General features: G+C 41.4%; 1 protein-coding gene across 4 annotated transcripts in view; it reads right to left on the reverse strand.

The window, feature by feature from the left end:
* Positions 1-19,105, reverse strand: part of LOC131253650 (trafficking protein particle complex II-specific subunit 130 homolog) — a 59,407-nt gene that overhangs the window by 23,569 nt on the left and 16,733 nt on the right. For all 4 annotated transcript variants that reach the window (XM_058254739.1, XM_058254740.1, XM_058254738.1 and 1 more), the window contains 2 exons: positions 18,943-19,004; positions 18,592-18,682 (listed from right to left, as the gene is read on the reverse strand). In XM_058254739.1, coding sequence (XP_058110722.1) covers positions 18,592-18,682; positions 18,943-19,004 — 153 coding nt within the window. The remainder of the gene's footprint in view (positions 1-18,591; positions 18,683-18,942; positions 19,005-19,105) is intronic.

The raw sequence follows: 19,105 nt of genomic DNA on the forward strand, positions 1-19,105 counted from the left end.
GTGACGTTGTCTCGCCATCAATTGGGCTCGATCATCTTTCCGCTATCCCCGATATTATCGAAATATCCTCAATATTATCCGTATCTCCAGCTCAGTGATACCGATAACACTGGTAGCAATGCCAATAGCACTGGCAGTCTCAGAAATTATAGGCATCAGCGATGTATCGCTAAGTATCTCCAATGTATCGATATTGCCAATGTGTCGCCAATATTTTAGACTGTAAATTCCAGGTGTTGCTTGTATCGCTAGTGGATCAATGATATCTCGATGATATTGTCAATGTCTCGATATTGCCAAAAATCTATTTACTAAATTTTTAAAAAATCCATTTCAAATTTTTTATATGGTCACATGGTTGTGTGCAGTGTTCAAATTGTCGACAATAATATGGATCGTATCGCAATACTACCGTTATTGCAACATGGCCGGATCGTATCGCGATACTATCATTATTGCAAAATGGGTGATATCGAGACCACAATCTTTGGTTTCCTTTCCAATTGCCAACGATTTCTCAGCAAAATATCATGTGTTGTCGATATTCTGAAATATCGATGGATGTTTCGATGGTTGGATGGATAGATGAGATGTATGGGATGGTTGCATTGGTTTCTTATGATAACACATGCTTTTAGGCCCCCATTAAATGAAAACCTTATTATGTATGCATTCTTTTTCTAATTTTTTTTTTATTCCTAACTATGCAAATATGTGTATTTTAGCATCTCCTGAAGTTTTATTGAAAAGTTCCACTGTTTTCCCTATATTTCCCCGCATTTTCGGTTACCGGTGATATTGATAATGTTTCCACATCCCCAGGCAATGAAACTTGTAGTGATACCAATACCAAACACTGAGCCAGTTGGAAGGAGGAAATTAGAGAGTTAAGTGGAATTGGCTCGATTTCCTTTTCTCATGTCATGAGGCAAGTGAATTCAGTGGCTGATAATCTTACTAGGAAGGGAAGCTCTTTACCTGCAATTGTTGTTGGGGATGCATTGCCACTAATGTAGTTGTTGTTTTGCTCTTTTGGTTCGTTTCTTTTTCTTTGTTTTTGGGTTCTTTTTAGTAAATTTCTGAATCTTCAACAATAAAAAAATAAAATAAAAAATAAAATAAAGAAGAGGAAGAAGAAGAAAGATACAAAGTCTTCCATACGATGCATTCCGAGATGAGTTTAAACACCACGAAAGTTTAATTCAACACACGGTGCCACATCTTAAGATAACTTTATCTTATGACTCCTATGTCCCTCTAACAAAATTGCAGAGCTAGTGTAATATCCCGAAAATTTTCCACACGAGTGCTCTCTCACATGGGTAAACATGTGTAATCTAACAAGTAGAAAATTTTCTTAGAAATGCTTAGATAAACGTGGATGCACACCCTCTTATACTCTCACATCCACACTATAATTAACCTTAGATCTGCATATATCCTAATGTATTCGATAGTTCACGAAGCCAACCGCTGAATCTATTCATCATCACTAGCTGAAGATATATGATCAACCACTTCAATTTTTGGCCACCCAACCATAGTAAACTAACTACGAGATCTTCATATTCGCTTATATACACATCCATTCAAGAATTGGACCCGTTTATCTTACTCGCCACCCAAGTAAATCTTTAACCTAACATCAGAATCATGATCTAACGACCTTGCCCTCATGTACATCCTATTACAAATCCAGAGCCAACATATATCCTAACCCACTTGATTCTATAACAATCCAACTCGCTGGGAAAACTCCTTATAGGCTGATTAAGCTATCCAACTGCTTGATTCCAGTCTGCACCCTTACATCATCACTAAATAGACAAATAGGCCATCTTAGTTGTTTACATCCCAGCATATTTGATTTTGAACCCATCATCCTAATTCGAGTGCACTAAGGAGTAGTTTAGACCGTTAAAGTTTGATTCCAATGGCTATAAACACGCCATTGATCATCTTAAGTTTTTCCATGGTGTATATATGCATAGCTGACACTAAACCTTAAGGGAAAAAAAAAAAAAAAACCTATTTCTAGGAACCCAATCGTGATGAAATTTCAAACAATACTCAGACATCACAATTGAACCGTACATCTTCAATTTCAGTACCTAACTCACAAGATCCACCATCCATCGGATTTCGCATTATATCTGATGGATGACCTGCCTGAAAATCACAAAACGACCTTCTTTGCGATCCACGGATGATCCTCGTCGAATCTACCGATTTACATTTCACACTAAGACACGCTTAGGCGTATTCCTGGAGACCACAAATCCATTAGGAAGAATCCCACGTGTCCTATAGTATCCCAAATTAAAAAGGTTTTAGTAGAGTTGCGCGAATAACTCAAATTGTACACCCTCATCCAATAAGAGCATGATTAGACTGTTGATCCGGATGTCTGACCAAACATCTTCACCTAAACGCACCAAAGGGACCTCGTGAACCCTTAACTCGTGATTTTAAAGCTGATCCGACCATTGAATTTCAAATCTAAGCATTTATAGCCATTCAATCAAGATAGTTGATCGAAATCATCTTTCAATGATCTAAGTCGTACATCGGGTGGACCAACAGACACCACGACCACTGGATGACTACAAACTCAACCCCTAGCTGATCATACATATAGACCAAGCGCGTGAGCATGAAGGCCAATTGGCAGCTCAGTGTACAACAAGTTTCCCTCCCAATTTGGAAGGAAACACCTTCCGTTTTCTTCGTCCCAATACAGCAAGCATCAACCGAAAGATCCCATCATCAGCAGATCTAAACCATCCAAATTATGGACCTCATACGTATAAACCATCACCGTTCATGTGATCAAGATATACCCAAAAATGTCTCCTCTGAAAACTGATTTTCCAATTCGAAAGCGATTTTCCTCCTCCGAAGCGTTGCCACAACATCGAAAATTACAACGCTGTCGATCTTCACCATGCATTAGGGCAATCAAATCTGTCCATTACCAACTCTAGTGCCAGAAGTCGTTCGTCGTAACTGTCACTACGAAAGCCTAAGAGAGAAACCAAAGCCAACCCGGATTCTCGTCCAGCCACTCCGGATCTTTAAGATCACTATATGTCAATCCATAAATCATCTTACGCCTCCATTCCTATGACTTCATGCACAAGAATTCAAAACCAATCGAAACAATCGCGTTCCCCGCGATTCTCATCCATAAGCACGCACGACCCAAGAACCCCTCTAAATATGAATCCACCGACGAAAGTTGGAAGAAGCTTCAAATCCTCACTTCCATAAGCTTCATATGAATGATCTGGACTGCCTAGAAGAAACCCCACAAAGAAATAACCCCCAGTTGTGATTCCAACATTAATGACCCCCATCGTCCTCGTCAAACAACAACAGTCGTAGAATCTTGTTTTACCACTATTTAAGGACCCAAACCGTTCATATAGAGGACCACCTAATGATCATATGATCACTAGTTCTTGACCAAGATCAAATGCCACACTATGGATGTATCAAACCGATCGATAAATTTCGAAAGAAAGCTCAAACGCGTACACAAAACATGTCTTTTTAAGAAATTGTGTAAACTCAATGCCCAATCCTCATGTGACTCTAATTTTCGGAATTCTCCAAATAAGAGAGCCTATAAAAACCCTCCTACAATTGGAGGAAGAGAGAGAGAAACGAGAGAGAATTGGTCCGCTGAGTGCAACTCGCCGGGACCTATAGAGTCAAGTTGGGTTGAGTTGAATCCAGCCTCTAGTCTTGGACTAAGAAGAAGAACGAAGAAGAAAGAAGAAGAGGGAAGGAAAATAAATAAATAAGAATAAGAAGAAAACAAGAGTCAACCCGCTAAGTCTGGACCGAGTCAAGACCAGTTGAGTCGAATTTTATTCCAGCAAAGAGTTGGGAACCCCTAAGAAAGTGGAGCATTCAACTAAAAAAGTTGTGCATCGAATTCGAGAACAGGTTAAAACCGAGTCGCGACTGAGTCAAACTAAGTCGTATCGAGTCAAGCCGAGTCGAGCCCGATTTGAGTCAAAATCGAGTGGAAAACTGTATGTGAGTGATCCTCTACTTTTCATTTCCTTCCTTTAATTCTAGTTTCTTACATACATCCTTCCTCTTGTTGAATTTTCATCTTTTTTGCGCGTTTCATGATCCTTGGTATGGGATCCTCCTTACTATAAAATTTGACATCATGTGTATCTGTGATAGTTCCTTTATTGATCTGAGTCTAGCCCTTTTGCGCTGAGGCTAGCCATTTTCGCTTTGAATTCGATCCTTTGTGAATCGGGAATAGCCTCTTTTTTTCCCTTTGACTCGAAGGCATTCCCCTCGACTTTACATCCTTTAATTTATTGAAAGTTGATGCGTTTTCTTGATTGTATTATGTTGATGATGAGCCTATCATTACCTCTTTTGAATTTGATTTGCGATGTACTATTCTTCTTGAATTTATCATGTATTCTTGATTCATAAAATTCTTGAACTGTTAATGTATTCTAACATGTGTACCTTACATTGCATGTTAATTCTTATGTCTACATACATCATGATTGTGAGTGCTTGAACCTGTATGCTTGGATTTGCTTGAATTGCATTGAAAACATAGAGTGCTTGATGATTGCATTGCATGTCTCTTTATGGAACGCATTGAACTGAAATTTATATTAATTGATATGGTGGCCAAGATCGAGCGAGAATTCCCTTGGCCTTTATGGCAAGGATGATTGCTACAGTGGGAGAGATCGAGCGGGGGTTCCCTAGGAGATCATACCCGCATTACATGCATAACTAATGCATCATGACATCGTACCTATTCTGAGAATTTTGAATCATGGCATTGCATCTTGCTATATGTTTTACCTATCTCCATAAGGTCTATTTTAAATTCATAACATCCTTAATCCTTGTCTTGAGTTGTACTTCCTTTACGTATATTTGTCTGGACAGTTATCTTATTAAGCCGTGCTTTTCTTTCCTTTCTCAAGTTTGTATCAAATTCGTTGTGGAAATGATCTCATTGGGCTTCTAGCTCATCAAATCAACAACAATTGTAGGTTTGCAGGATGAGAGAGGAACTGAAGATGAACAATACTTAAATAGCAACATTCATTAGATTTAGTTCTTAGTTTCATTTTTACTTTAAATTTTTTATTTTTTTTTGAGAAATTGTACAAAATTAAGAAAGTAAGTGATGAGAGGATTCACTGACGATAGTAGAATTGAAATTTTGAAGTTTAAATTTTAAGCTTAAATTAGTTTCATTGTGGTTTTGATGATTTAATCATGGTTTGGTTTGGAAGAATGATGATTTGAATGTTAATGGGGTGAATAAATATATGAAACTATAGTTCACACCCTATAACTCGGGATCAGGGTCACCGTAGTCGAGTTTCGATTTTCGAGGCGTGACAGTTAGTGGACGGTTAGAATGGTGGTGAATTCATGTCCCGATGGGATCATGCCTCACAAAATTATGTGGGGAGTTTGCAAGGAAAGAAATAGAACATTTTTTTACGATTCCTCTCTTAAGTCGGGTCATTCTTGTAACCAAGATGAAATCATAATTGGCTAATTGGGGTTGTCTCGAATATGTTCGATGAATTCACAACTTGGACCTCATCCATGCATGGAAGGGGGTCATTGATAATTACCTTGGAAGCCTTCTAAAGCCACCCTACAGTCCTTCTCATCCAGGTTTCTGGAAGCTCAATGTGGACAGAGGCTCCTTGGGTAATCCAGGGGAGTCTAGGTATTGAGGAAGCAAAGGTTGAAAACGGCATCATCAAATTCTTCTTTTTTGGGCAAGTAGGATTGGAAACTCTAAGAAAGCAGAACTTTTGGTGATTAAAACTAGGTTGGAGAACTTTGCTAATGAGGTGAGTTTCCCTCATTGGCAAAGGAATTAGTCCTCCACTATCATCTGCGATTCAAGGAGATATCCATCAAAGAAGAATTTAGCCTCTATCCTTAACGATCTAAAGGTGTGCTCCCAATCCTCACTTTAATGAATTTTATATCCTTACTTTTGCCCTTTGTTAAATAAATGTCTTATTTAAATAATAATATTTTTTTAAAAAATGGATAAGATAAGATCATTACAAGAAGCAATCATACTCCCTGAGTCCTAATTTGATACGAAAGCTATGCATATATGATAATCAAAAAATTATGAAATAAATCTTTATTTAGGATATCTTCTCTAGGGTTGTCAACGGATCGAATCCTACTAGACCCATACTCGAACTAATCGAGGCCTTGATCTTGTTAGTTCAGGTCATGTCAGGTATGGGTACCAAATTTGATGTCCTTGACCCGGATTCGGCCAGCTTTGGGTAACCGTCAATTCACACGTAGATTTCTCAATGGCACGTATCAACCATCAAACCTTGCAAGAGTATGAACCATCACATTTTGTAGCATTATTTCAACTTAAGCTAGGCTCACATGATAGTTCATGACCATTTTTAAAATAGTGGCGACTCTTCAACCATACAAATGTCCGAGACATGTCGAGTCTAGCTACCATATTTGATTTCCTTAACCCAGATTCGGCCAGGTTTGGGTACCCATCAATTCACGCATATACGATTTCTCAGTCGCACGTGCCCACCATCAAACCCTACGAGAGTTTCAACCATCACTCTTTGTGATGATATTTCAACTCAAGCTAGACTTACATGATAGTTCATGAGCATTTTAAAATTGGTGGCGACTCTTCAACCATACACATGGAGGAGTTGGTGGCAATCTAGACCTGCCAAATCACTGATCCAATTCTGGATGGAGCAAACCCAAAAATTACACTCCCAAGGTCTCATGGGATATTCATGATTAAGAAACTGCAAACATGGTATAGAAGTAGCTTAAATGAAACCATCAAAGATCGTGGGCCCCAATTTTGATGGCCACAAATTAGAATATTACACATTTGATTTCTAAAGTGGCTGATTGTTGGGCAAGAAATGGACAGCTATATGTTAGGATCACTTAAAAAACATGAATTTTTTTTATCATCTGATTACAGTAAGTCCCAAAATTTGGACAATTAAGTTTCAGTTATGCTTACAATCGCACCGCCATCAATGAGTGCCTGCATGTCACCCATCACACTGCCAAAGTATAAAAACAACAATAAAAACAAAATGGGCATGGGAGGCATCATTACTACCCACCATGATTCATCAAAAAAAAAAAAAAATGGTCAGTAGTGTCAGAAGAATCATACTCTAGTAGAAACATCTCTTCACAGCACAAGTGGTGGGGTACATCATTTAGCATCATTCACCTCATTTGTGCTACTTTGGGTTGCAAACTTTCTAAAATGCACCAAGATTTTTATTTTATTTTTTTTAGGGATAATGAAAATGTTATTAAAGGCCCGCTTGCAAGCACAATAGGAAAAGAATACAAGGAAAGGATCCCAAAAGGATTACAACCCTAAGATTGACTTAATACAATTAGGCTCAACATTAAAGAGGGCAGCCCATTCAAAAACAGACAATTTAATGACTTGCAAATTATCTTATCCCATTACCCACATTCAATTCGCTGATGATACATTGATCTTTTCCGAAGCAGCTACAATATATATCGATAATCTTCACACAGCCCTTCACTACTTCGAGGCTGTTTCTGGGCTGAGAATCAACATGGCGAAGTTGAAGTTGTTCGGGATTAACGTGCAATCAGAGGATCTCCACAATTTTGCTGCTACCTTTGGTTGCCCAACAGATTTGTTTCCCACCTCTTTTGTGAGCCTCCCCCTTTCCGTTGGCCCTCCCCCTAAATCGCTATGGGATAAGATAATCTGCAAGTTCTAGAAATACCTGGCAAGATGGAAATGTCGCTATTTATCCTTGGGAGGCCGGCTAACCCTTATCAATGTAGCCCTCTCCAACCTTCCTTTGTACTTCAAGTCCTTGTTCAGATGCCCCTCTTCTGTGTTGCAGTCCATCAACAACCTTAGAAGAGATTTCCTATGGTATGGGAAGGAAAATCAGAGGAAGATCCATCTCCTCGAGTGCAAGGAAGTCTGCAAGATATTCCGAGAAGGCGGTGCTAATGTAAAAAATCTGAAAATTATGAATCAAGCCCTGCTCAGTAAATGGACCAGGAGGCTAGGTGCTGAAGGTGATGCCTTTTGGACCTCGATAAACAAAGGAAAGTATGGCTCTTCCCCAAGCGGTTGGTGGACCAAAAACTCCTCTTCCTACAGGGCCTCCTACTTATGGAAAGGGATTCTTCGGTTGAAGTAGGTAGTCCTCCAGAACATAAGTTTCGAGCCAGGCAACGGATCTGCCATCTGATTTTGGGAAGATTTATGGGTGGGTGAAGAACTACTGAAAACCCGCTTTCCAACCATCTTCCGCCTCGCCCCAGTCAAAAACACTTTCATTTCTGACTGCTTCTCAGTTACTGCAGCCCAAACAGTCTGGGATGTGAGATGCTCCAGAAACCTCCACGACTAGGAACTCTCTGAATACATGGATCTCCTAGACTGCATCTCCAAGACCATGCCGCAGCAATCCTCGCCTGACAGACTTATCTGGAGGAATGACAAAACCAGCTCCTTCACGGTCAGATCCTTCTATTCCCACATCGCCCCTAAATCGCATCCGTCCGTCCCTGCTTCCCCCTTCATCTGGAGGTACTTAGCGCCCGCCAAATTCACCTGTTTTGGCTGGCTGGTGGATCGAAACAGAATTTTAACTATAGATAACCTCAAAAGGAGGGGAATGCAGATCGTCAATGCCTGCTTATGTTGCATGCAAGAAGCAGAAACGGTGAACCATCTTATGGTGCACTGCCCCTTTATTTATCAAATCTGGCTCGACTTCTGTCAGCAGTTCAAGATTAGTTGGTGCATTCCAGACTTGGCCCTCAACCTTCTATCGACTTGCCAAGGGTTCAAACTAGGAAAAATCAGAACGACTATTTGGAGAATGGCCATTTTAGCAATTTGGTGGTCCATTTGGGAAGAGAGAAATGAAAGATGCTTCAATGACAACTCTTCTTCTGCTTACGCAGTTGGTTCCAAGGCCAAAAGGTTGTTGTTCGAATGGGAGGTCAATGTCAAGGGATTGAAAGATTGCGATCTTTGTTTTCTAGGCTGTTAGTGGCTGTCTGCTACCTCAGCAGATTTGCTTTTCCTTTCTGCTTTCTGTATTCTCTCCTTTTTTTATTTATATTATCCCATTGCTTTAAATTTATTTTATTTTTTTTTAAGGAAAAAAAAAAAGACAATTTAATGGAGTCCACCAAGGCCTCACTCAATCCTAAGGAGTCCCGAAAGCATCATCCATTCTGCTCACCCTGAATAGCCCACCACACGGCAAGCAAACTCAGCTGCAGATAACCGTAACCTTCTTTGTCACACCACCACCATGTCATGCCCAAAGAAAGTCTCTAACTGAACACGGCATAATCAACGACATATGAATAATGCTATGAAGTACGTCACACTTTGAAGGTGAATGACAAAAGATGAAGAGATGGTCGATGGATTCGGCATCTTGTCTACGCAAGCAACACATGTTCGAGATAGCCAAGCCACGCTTCTGAAGGTTGTGAAGGGTCAACACCTTCTTTCTGCCCACCAACCAAATGAAAGCGGCAACCTTACAAGGTACTCTCTAAGACCTGAAATGATGTGTGAGCTCCATCTAAGATCGTCGTCTCCGAGCAAAGCATTTTATAGAAAGAGCTAACTGAGAACCAACCCAAGCTATGAATATCCCACACCATAGAATTGGCTCCACGAGACACGTATCGAAGACGGGCGAGGAGGGAGAAAAGCTCTTCCATCTCACTATATAAAAGATTCCTCCTGCATGGGGGCATCCAACATGTCGAGGAGCCACTATAAGAGAAACAATCCGCCACTTTTATTTCTTCAAAGATCGCTAGACTAGCAAAGCTAGGAAAGTCCAGGTGCAAAGGGTGATCGCCACACTAAGAATCCTTTCAGAATATAATTCTAGTACCGTCGCCCAGGGAGAATGAAATACCTTCCCTAACGTTCCCTCTTAAAGCCGATATTGATTTCTATATGTGAGAAGCCCGATAAAGAGGAGGATTCCTTCACCTCCTAACCCTCCCTCTTTAAGTTCGTACTTGCAAGCTATTATCTGACACCAGAAGTGTCCTTCCCTCATCCAAAACTACCATAGCCATTTGCCGAGAAGGGCTAGGTTTATAGTGGACAAGTTCCATAATCCCAAACCACCTAGAGAAACATGCTTACACACCTCCTCTAGGTGAAACTTGTTCCCGCCTTCCGATCCCCTCCATGAGAAGTCCCTTCTCAACTTGTCCAATGATTCCCGAACTGCTTGTGGGCACTCGTACAAGGACATAAAGTAAAGCAGCATATTAGAGAAAGTTGTTTTGATTAAGATCAAGTGGCCGCCCAAGGAGAGAAAGTGACTCTTCCATTTAGACAACTTCCTTTCGATTCTCTCTATCACCTTGTCCCATAAATGCTTAGCAGGCTTCCCAATGCACAATGGAAGCCCCAAGTAGGAGGAAGGGAAAGAACCCAACCTTGCATCCGAACACCATAGCCAACCTTCTGATCTCCTCTGAAGAAAGATGAATGCCCAACATTTCGCTCTTCCCAATATTGATCTTCAAACCCGACATCGCCTCAAAACACGCAACTATTTTTTGAAGATCGGCTATCATTAAGTGATTAGCATCATATAAAATAATTTCCATCCGCAAACTGAAGGTGCAAGATCTAATCTGCCAAGTTGGCCACCCTAAAGCCGCTAATGAGATTAGTCTCTCGACCAACGAAAGGCTTTCACTATGACTAAGAAAGGTAGGGAGGGCGGGTCCCCTTGACGAAGGCCCCTAGACGGCTTGAAGAAGCCTTTAGGGAACCATTCACAAGCACCAAAAGGGTTGGAGAACTAACGCACACCTGGATCCACCTCCATTTTTATCCTCGGCCCAACCTATCCAACATGTAATCCAGAAACTCCCACTCTACATGGTCATAGGCCTTCTCAACGTCCAACTTGCAAATAACCCCTTGATTTTTCTCTCTAAATCTACAATCAATGCATTCGTGAGCTACGAATGCACAATCCAGAATTTGTCTTCCTGCCACAAAAGCCCCTTGTCTTTCTAAAATAACACAGCCCAGCTGATGGGGACATCACGCGCACACGCGCACTCACGCCGCCCCCCCTACGCACGTACGTACGTAGAAGGAGGACCCCACCATCGATCTAGCTCGATGACAACGTCCAGGGAGGGCCTCCTAGCTAGAAGTCAAGTTTTGGTTCAGAAAAGTGGCCCGATAGTCAAGAAAAGCCCACCATGGGATCTCATGATCATGGCCCACTCGTCGGATTGGTTTTATATTTTAGGTTTTGCTTCTTTAGATTTCCTTGTTTGGTTTTTATTTTAGTTCACTTCATCGCCAAGTAATAGGTGTCACACATGGTGCGAGTTTTTGGGTATAAGGTTCTCCCTATAAATAGGCACCCCTTGTAGTTCTTTTCATTCATTGAAGTTAATAAAAAATTCCTGCTTTATTTTTCTGCTCTCTTCGTGAGTTGTGGAAGAATTCAAAAATGGGTGCGAAGCCCTCCCTTTTCGAAGGGCTAACTACCGTGGTGCGAAGCTACATCGATCCCAATTCATCCCCATCTTCCATTATCTTTTTTTCCATCTTCCCCCACCATCCGTACTTCAAATTTATCCTTTTGTTGCATCAGATTTCTTCATTACAGCAGGTTTCCAGATTTCGGCCAACAGGCGAGCTGAAACTTCGGCGGAGCACCACGCACAAACCGTACATCGGATCGAGCTGGGACTTGGGGGTTTTGGAGTCCATCCCTGGCCGACAAGGGCCAAGGTGGCCTTTTTCTGAATAGTGGGCCCCACACACGTGCGGCCGGGATCACACGTACGTCCGTCTGGGCTATTGTTGCTGTCCACACGCAGGATTATCTTTTGGCTCAAGTTTTTATCCTCTCATAGCCGTTTTTTATGAATCCTAACCCTAGATTACATGATCCCTAATTGATTTGCCCATTTTTATCACCTTAGGGTTCCTTGAATTGAAATTAGGGAATCCCTTGGATTAGGGACTGATTATTATGCATGAGTAGTTGATTTTATTTCCCTTTGACATCGTTTGGTTTATAATTTTTATTGGTCCAGTCCTAGCCTGTGTCGGCTTGGACCCGCATAGATTCCCCTTTTTAATTGAATGTTTGGATTTTCATGTGGGATGTGGAATTTGTGTGATTGTCTCTGAATTGGTATGATCTAAGCCTGAAATCTTGCATCTCATACTTAAGTTTCATGTCCTGCATCACCAGCACACCTCGAAATCGCATTGCAAGAATCTTGGCCAATATTTTGTACACACTCCCAATAAGGCTAATAGGCCTGAAGTCTTCTAAACTTTCAGCCCCTTCGACTTTTAAGGATAATCGCAATGAAGGACACCCCCAATTCACGAGGCAAGTGATCTTCTTCAAAGAATTCTTCAACAAATGCTACCAAATTTGCCCGAACTATGCTCCAAAACACTTAAAAGAAGGCAATGGGGAATCCAGCCGGCCCAGGAGCTTTGTCCCTACCCAAGCTGTCCACCGCCTCCTTAAGCTTGGATTCCAAAACCAAATTTTCCAAGATAGAAGCTTGATCTTCCAATAGGCTATCATAGTAAAGATTATCTAACCTCGGCCGAATCCAATGTCCTTTCAACAAAAGTTGTTCATAGTACCCCACAATTGCCCCACAAATCTACTTCTTTGTTTCGAGCCACGATTCGTCCACAACAAGAGAAGAAATTATGTTGGCTCTAGGTCTTGCCGAAGCAATGCTATGGAAGTAGCGCTTGTTCATATCCCCTTCCTTCAGCCAGTGAGTCCTCGACCGTTGTGTCCGCTTGATCTCTCCCTCCTTTAACATCTTCAAGTAGTCCAAAAACAATTTCAAACATTTAACTTTATCCTCTTCAGGTAGCTCTCCTCTTCGATGTCAATAGCATGGAGATCCTCTAAAATACCTGCTCTTTCCACCTAACCCCCAAGTATATCCCTCTTCCAGATCTTCAGATTTTCTTTTAGTGGCTTTAGTTCTTGTGTAATTGGTTCCTGCCATAGCCGAAACCTGAAAGGACAACCACTATCCTTCAACTAGCCCGAAGAACCCCTCAATCTCTAGCCACCACTACTCGAACTTGAATGGTTTGGGACCCCAGCTCATAGAGTCGACCTAAAAAGTAATAGACCTGTGATCATATATAGGCCTTGGAAGAGCCTTACATTGGGCTAGTTGGTACCTATCCATCCAATCCGAGGACACCAGTAATCTGTTAATAGTGACAGAATTGGGACACTCCTCCTGTTGGTCCATGTGAATTTAGCTCCTGACATAGGAATATCTAACAATTCAAACTGCTAGATTCGGGGATGAAATTCCTTCATGCTTCTGGTCTACCGTGAGCCATTCAATTTCTAGTAACTAAAGTGGGTTATGTTGAAATCCCCCCAAATGCACAAAGGGATAGCCCATCTAAAAGGAATAGCCCGAAGCTCCACCCAAAATCCGGATTGGAAGACAACCTTCCAAGGCCCATAGACAGAAGCAAAGAGCCACCTAAGGCCAAAAGAAATCTCAGAAAGGACCACAGACAGAGAAAATTCACCGCACCAGTTGTCCTCTTTCCTCCGCTTACTCGAGTTCCAAGCCACCATAATACCTCCTAACGAACCTTCAGCATCTAGAGCAGCAAAATCCTTGGTCTTCAACCCCCCCTCATTCAAAATATTGTTGTCGAAAGCATCGCACTTGGTTTCCTAAAAAGCAATGATTGGATCTATGATTTCCTACACATCTCCTTAATTTGAAGCATTTTGGCTTGCACCCCATCCCCTAAACATTCCAACTTAAAACATTTATTAGGAAACAGACCTCGCCCTTCTACCCCTCTGAGACCTATTGATGTTGCTTCATGCCTCGTAGTTGACCAAACTTTCAAGTCTTCGAAGCTCAATATGCCCCTTCAAGTTATGCTTCGTTGATCGCTTGATCCCCGAACTTCCACACTATTCGATGAACTAAAAAGGGGCCACTGCATCCTCATCACGAGCATGAAAGGAAAGACCAATCTTGCTTCCCACTCTATCGATGACATCCTTGGTCCAGTCGAGATCCTCTTTCTGCAAAGGTTATCGAACAACAACCCTTCACTTGTTCTTGGCATGTCTATGAATTAGACCTCTCAGCAGTCATGATTCACAGTCAGTCCGACTGTGACCTGCAACGAGGTGACGTCCAACGTCTCTATTATGTCATTGAGTCCTCTTCTTGGGATGGAGTAACGAGCTTGATATGATCCAGTAGATCAATAAACTCTAAGACCTCATCATCCAATAGGTTCCTACGGCATGGAGGACTCCACACAACCAAGCCACCACAGATAGAGAAGCATTGGGAAATTGCAACGGAGCGATCAAGAGCAAGAGCGACTAACCTTGGGAAGTCATCTTGGAACGCTTTGTCACCACACCAAACATATGTCCAAAAACGAATCTAATTCCCCATCCCAAGGACGAAAGCAATCCTTCTGCGAACTAAATGCCTAATCCGCACTATAACTTTCCAAATGCAAAAAGCATGGTATAAAGAGGATCTCTTCACAAACCATCTTCCCTCTTAAACTCTACTTGCTGACAATGATCTCCCTCCAAAGCCTACCCACTTTGGAACCAAACTTCCAATGCCACTTCCCTAGGAGAGCTAGATTCATGAGCCCCAAATTTTTTATTTCAGCACTCCCTTGGATAATAGGCTTGCAGACCTCCCCCAATGAAGAAGGTGAAACTTTCGACCATCCATATTCCCTTTCCAAAAGACAAAAGAAAAAAAAAAAAATCCATTCTCAACTTTTCTAATCTATCAAAGACCGAACTAAGCCACTTGAAAAGAGACATGAAGTACACAGGCTTGTTTGAAAAAGCTGCTTTAATGAGAGTCAACCTCCCTCCCAACGAAAGATAACAGCATTTCCAACTAGCTAATTTCCTTTATATTCTTTCAATCACCTTGTCCCACAAATGCTTAATAGGCTTGCCAATACACAAAGGCAAACCTAAGTTCGTAAAGGGGAACACTCCTATCTTACACCCGAAAACATTAGCCGAAGAAGCTAGCTTCTCATCAAATACATGCACCCCCAGCATCTCTCTCTTGGCAACATTAATATTAAGCCCTAACACTGCTTCAAAGCAAATGAGAATTTTACTGAGATTGTCTATAGAAGTCGCATCCGCATTACAAAACAAAAGTGTGGCTGATTTGGGCTCCACCTTCGGAAACTTTGAAGCCACTAACTAAGCCACAGTCCTCCCCTTTATAAAGCATCTTGCTAAGGGCCTTGCCAACACCCACAAAGAGATAGGAAGAATGGGGATCCCCTTGCCTAAGATCCATGGTACCCCTGAGGAAGCCTTTGGGTGAGCGATTAACCAAAACAACAAAAAAAAAAAAGAAAAAAAAAAGAGGCAAACTGCACACAGGACCACATCCAACCCCTCCACTATAACCGCAACCCACCCACTCCAACATATAGTCTAAGAACTCCCAATCAACATGATCATAGGCCTTTTCCAGATCCAACTTGCATGCTACACCACTTCTCCTTCTCTATATCTTGAATCGATGCATTCATGGGCTAGAAGGGCACTCATGATAATTTGTCTACCCATGACAAAGGCCCCTCGATTTTCAACAATAATATTAGATGGAAGTGTAACTCCCCAAAACCATAACACCATGATTCTCACTAAAATCTTATACGGGCCCCCTATAAGGCTTATAGGACGAAAATCTTTCAGCTGCCCTGCCCCTTCAAGCTTAGGAATGAGGGCAATCAAAGAAGCCCCAATGTCGATAGATAATCTATTACACTCAAAGAATTAGCAAAAAAAAGATAAGAGAGAGAGAGGCAAACTGCACACAGGACCACATCCAACCCCTCCACTATAACCGCAACCCACCCACTCCAACATATAGTCTAAGAACTCCCAATCAACATGATCATAGGCCTTTTTCAGATCCAACTTGCATGCTACACCACTTCTCCTTCTCTATATAGCACTCATGATAATTTGTCTACCCATATTAGATGGAAGTGTAACTCCCCAAAACCATAACACCATGATTCTCATTAAAATCTTATACGGGCCCCCTATAAGGCTTATAGGACGAAAATCTTTCAGCTGCCCTGCCCCTTCAAGCTTAGGAATGACGGCAATCAAAGAAGCCCCAATGTCGATAGATAATCTATTACACTCAAAGAATTCGCAAACAAAATCCATAATGTCCCTTTTGAGAGTGGGCCAAAAAAATATGGGAAAAAAAGGCTATAGGATAGCCATCGGGACCTAGGGCTTTGTCACCACACAGAATCATTTGCTACTTTGACTTCCTCTATAGAAAACGGCATTTCAAGAGATGAACCCTCCACTTCTATAAGCTTATCAAATGACAAATCATCGAGCCACAGCCTATTCCATCCATCCCCAGAAAGCAAGTTACTATAGAAGCCAACAACTGAATCCCATATCTTCCCTTTATTGAAGTCCTCTCACCCTCTAGGACTAGGCTACTAATACAATTGCATCTAGCCCAAGCAATTGCTATACTATGAAAATAACAAGCATTTCTGTCACCTTCTTTGAGCTAAACCGCTCTAGATCGGAGACACCATTTAATTTCCTTCTCTTTGGAAGGATTAGCATGACTCAAGATAAGGGCATCCCTTTTGTCGATCATCAGCCGATAGGGTACCTGCCTCCTCCAAAAGGTCGAGATCATAAATTTCCTTGGTCATGTTAATGAACTCAGCCTCTCTAGCACCCAAAGCCTCCTTTTTCCAGATTTTGATTTATTTTTTTTTCCTTCAGAAGCTTGAGTTTTCTACATATTCTAATGCGTATAGCCTTTTCTTTTACACACGCACTCACACCCCACACACACGCGCGCCTGTATAACCTTCCACTTCCATAACATTCCACTTATAAGCTATCGAATCCTTAAAGCCAGCAATTTCTACCCACACCAACTCAAACCTAAAAGGTTTAGGGCCCCAATTATCATCAAACACTTCCAATACAATAGGATGATGGTCTGAAGTGGGTCTCGACATCCCACATTGGCAAACCAAATGATATTTATCAAGCCAGTCCGGGGAAATAAGAAATCTATCCAACAGAGATAAGATGGCATTCTGTTGACCATTAGTCCAAGTGAAGTCGACACCCTCCATATGCAAATCCACCAATTCATGCCTAGCCACCCAATCTGCGAACTTCATCATGCTACTAGTGATACGGCCCCCATTGGACTTCTTGTGCAGAAAACGAAGCATGTTGTAGTCACCTCCAACACACCACAGTGAGTCCCACTTTTTCCTAACATAATCCAATTCGTCCCAAAACTGATCTCTAAGACTGCTAGCACATGGACCATAAACCGGAATAAAGACCCACTTGTTCCTAGAGGAAACCTCCCGCAGCAAAATAGATAAAGAGAAAGACCCCAAATAAGCATCTAGCTTCCCCCACAGATTTGTATTCCACGCCACAAGAATTCCCCCACAGCCCCAACAGCATCCCACCCCCTTTTTTTAATACCCCAAATAGAGTTGAGAATACCTCTATCAATAGACTGGAGCTTTGTCTCCTATAAAGCGATGATTTCCGCCTTCACGTTTTTGCAAACCTTCCTCACCTGTGCTCTTTTGAACTTGCAGCCCAATCCTCTAACATTCCAAGATAAAACAATCATTAAGAACAATTCTCATATGATGTTCCAATCCTCTTCCCCACTTGCCTCCACTAGCTTTCCTTGCCAAGTCGTAATTGACTGAGCATTCCAAGCTAAGAAGCTCCCTCCATCTCCTTGGGGATTTTTTACTCTTCACCATATGAGCCTCTTGTTGTCTCTGGGCAGCTCTACTTCCAACAAAATGGAAGAAATCGGCCACATCTTCGTCCCCCACTCCAATGTCATCCCTACTAGACCCCCAACCCTCTCAAGCACATCTTTCAACCATTGGAACTGATCTTCTGTTATCACACCTCTTCCCCGAGAGAACTCATCTTCTCTCTCACATGGAGAATAGGAGCAAAAGGTTACCTTTCTTATCCAGTTAGATCTGATTTTTCCAAATCCATGGGAATTGCGTTTGAAGCTTCTTGTTTTGGTAAATATTGAAATTTAGTTACTTCAAAATTGAGATAATCAAGTTTTTTAATCATCCTTTTATATAAGATTAATCAATTAAAGATAATATATGCGATAAATTAACCATGAGATCAGGGTACATGACGTGTACCCGGTTCGGTACTTGAACCAACCCAATATTTAAACAGGTCTAAAATGGTGTATCTGAACCTGTCTCAATTTCTTTAAACAGGTCTGAAATTTGGATCCATACCTGTTTAAAGTGGGTTGGGTCCATCGGGTACCCACGAATCCAAGTACATGTTCACAGTCCTAATCTTCTCCAAAGATATGGTGTACAAGGAAATACATTTCTTTCAACATTTATCGTATAGATAGACTTGCCTTCTCTCTAGCAAGCACCTTGGATGAAGCATCAGGTGGAACTGAAGGCCAAACTGCTGGCTTGGGCCAGGGTAGCATGCTTAAAGATGCGCTGCTCAAAAAAGGGAGATGCATTAAGTACAGAGGGAAATTGTATTGAAATACAGTAAAATGGCAAAACATCGAAGGTTGTGGCACAAATGCACTATCGTCAGCAGTTCTTTTTTTCCTCTGATTGAGAGATTCTTGCTCATTTACGAAGCCATATTACAAAATAATGATAAAAAAGCAGAACAATGAAATACAGGTTGGGTAAGTGGAATGCACAGAACTAACTCCAGTACATTTTATCTATTAGGATCACATTTGTACCTGTTGACAGGACTTCTTTCTATGTCCACCCCATATCCAATCAAATATGCAAGCCTCATGAACTGCCACATCCACAAATAACTTTCACTGAACAGGCACATCTACCAAATTTATTTATTTTTAGAGGCAACGGAAAGAGAATTCATTAAAAAGGAAAACAAAC

This window comes from Magnolia sinica, chromosome 8 (assembly GCF_029962835.1).
Source record: "Magnolia sinica isolate HGM2019 chromosome 8, MsV1, whole genome shotgun sequence".
NCBI classification, from domain to species: Eukaryota; Viridiplantae; Streptophyta; class Magnoliopsida; order Magnoliales; family Magnoliaceae; genus Magnolia; species Magnolia sinica.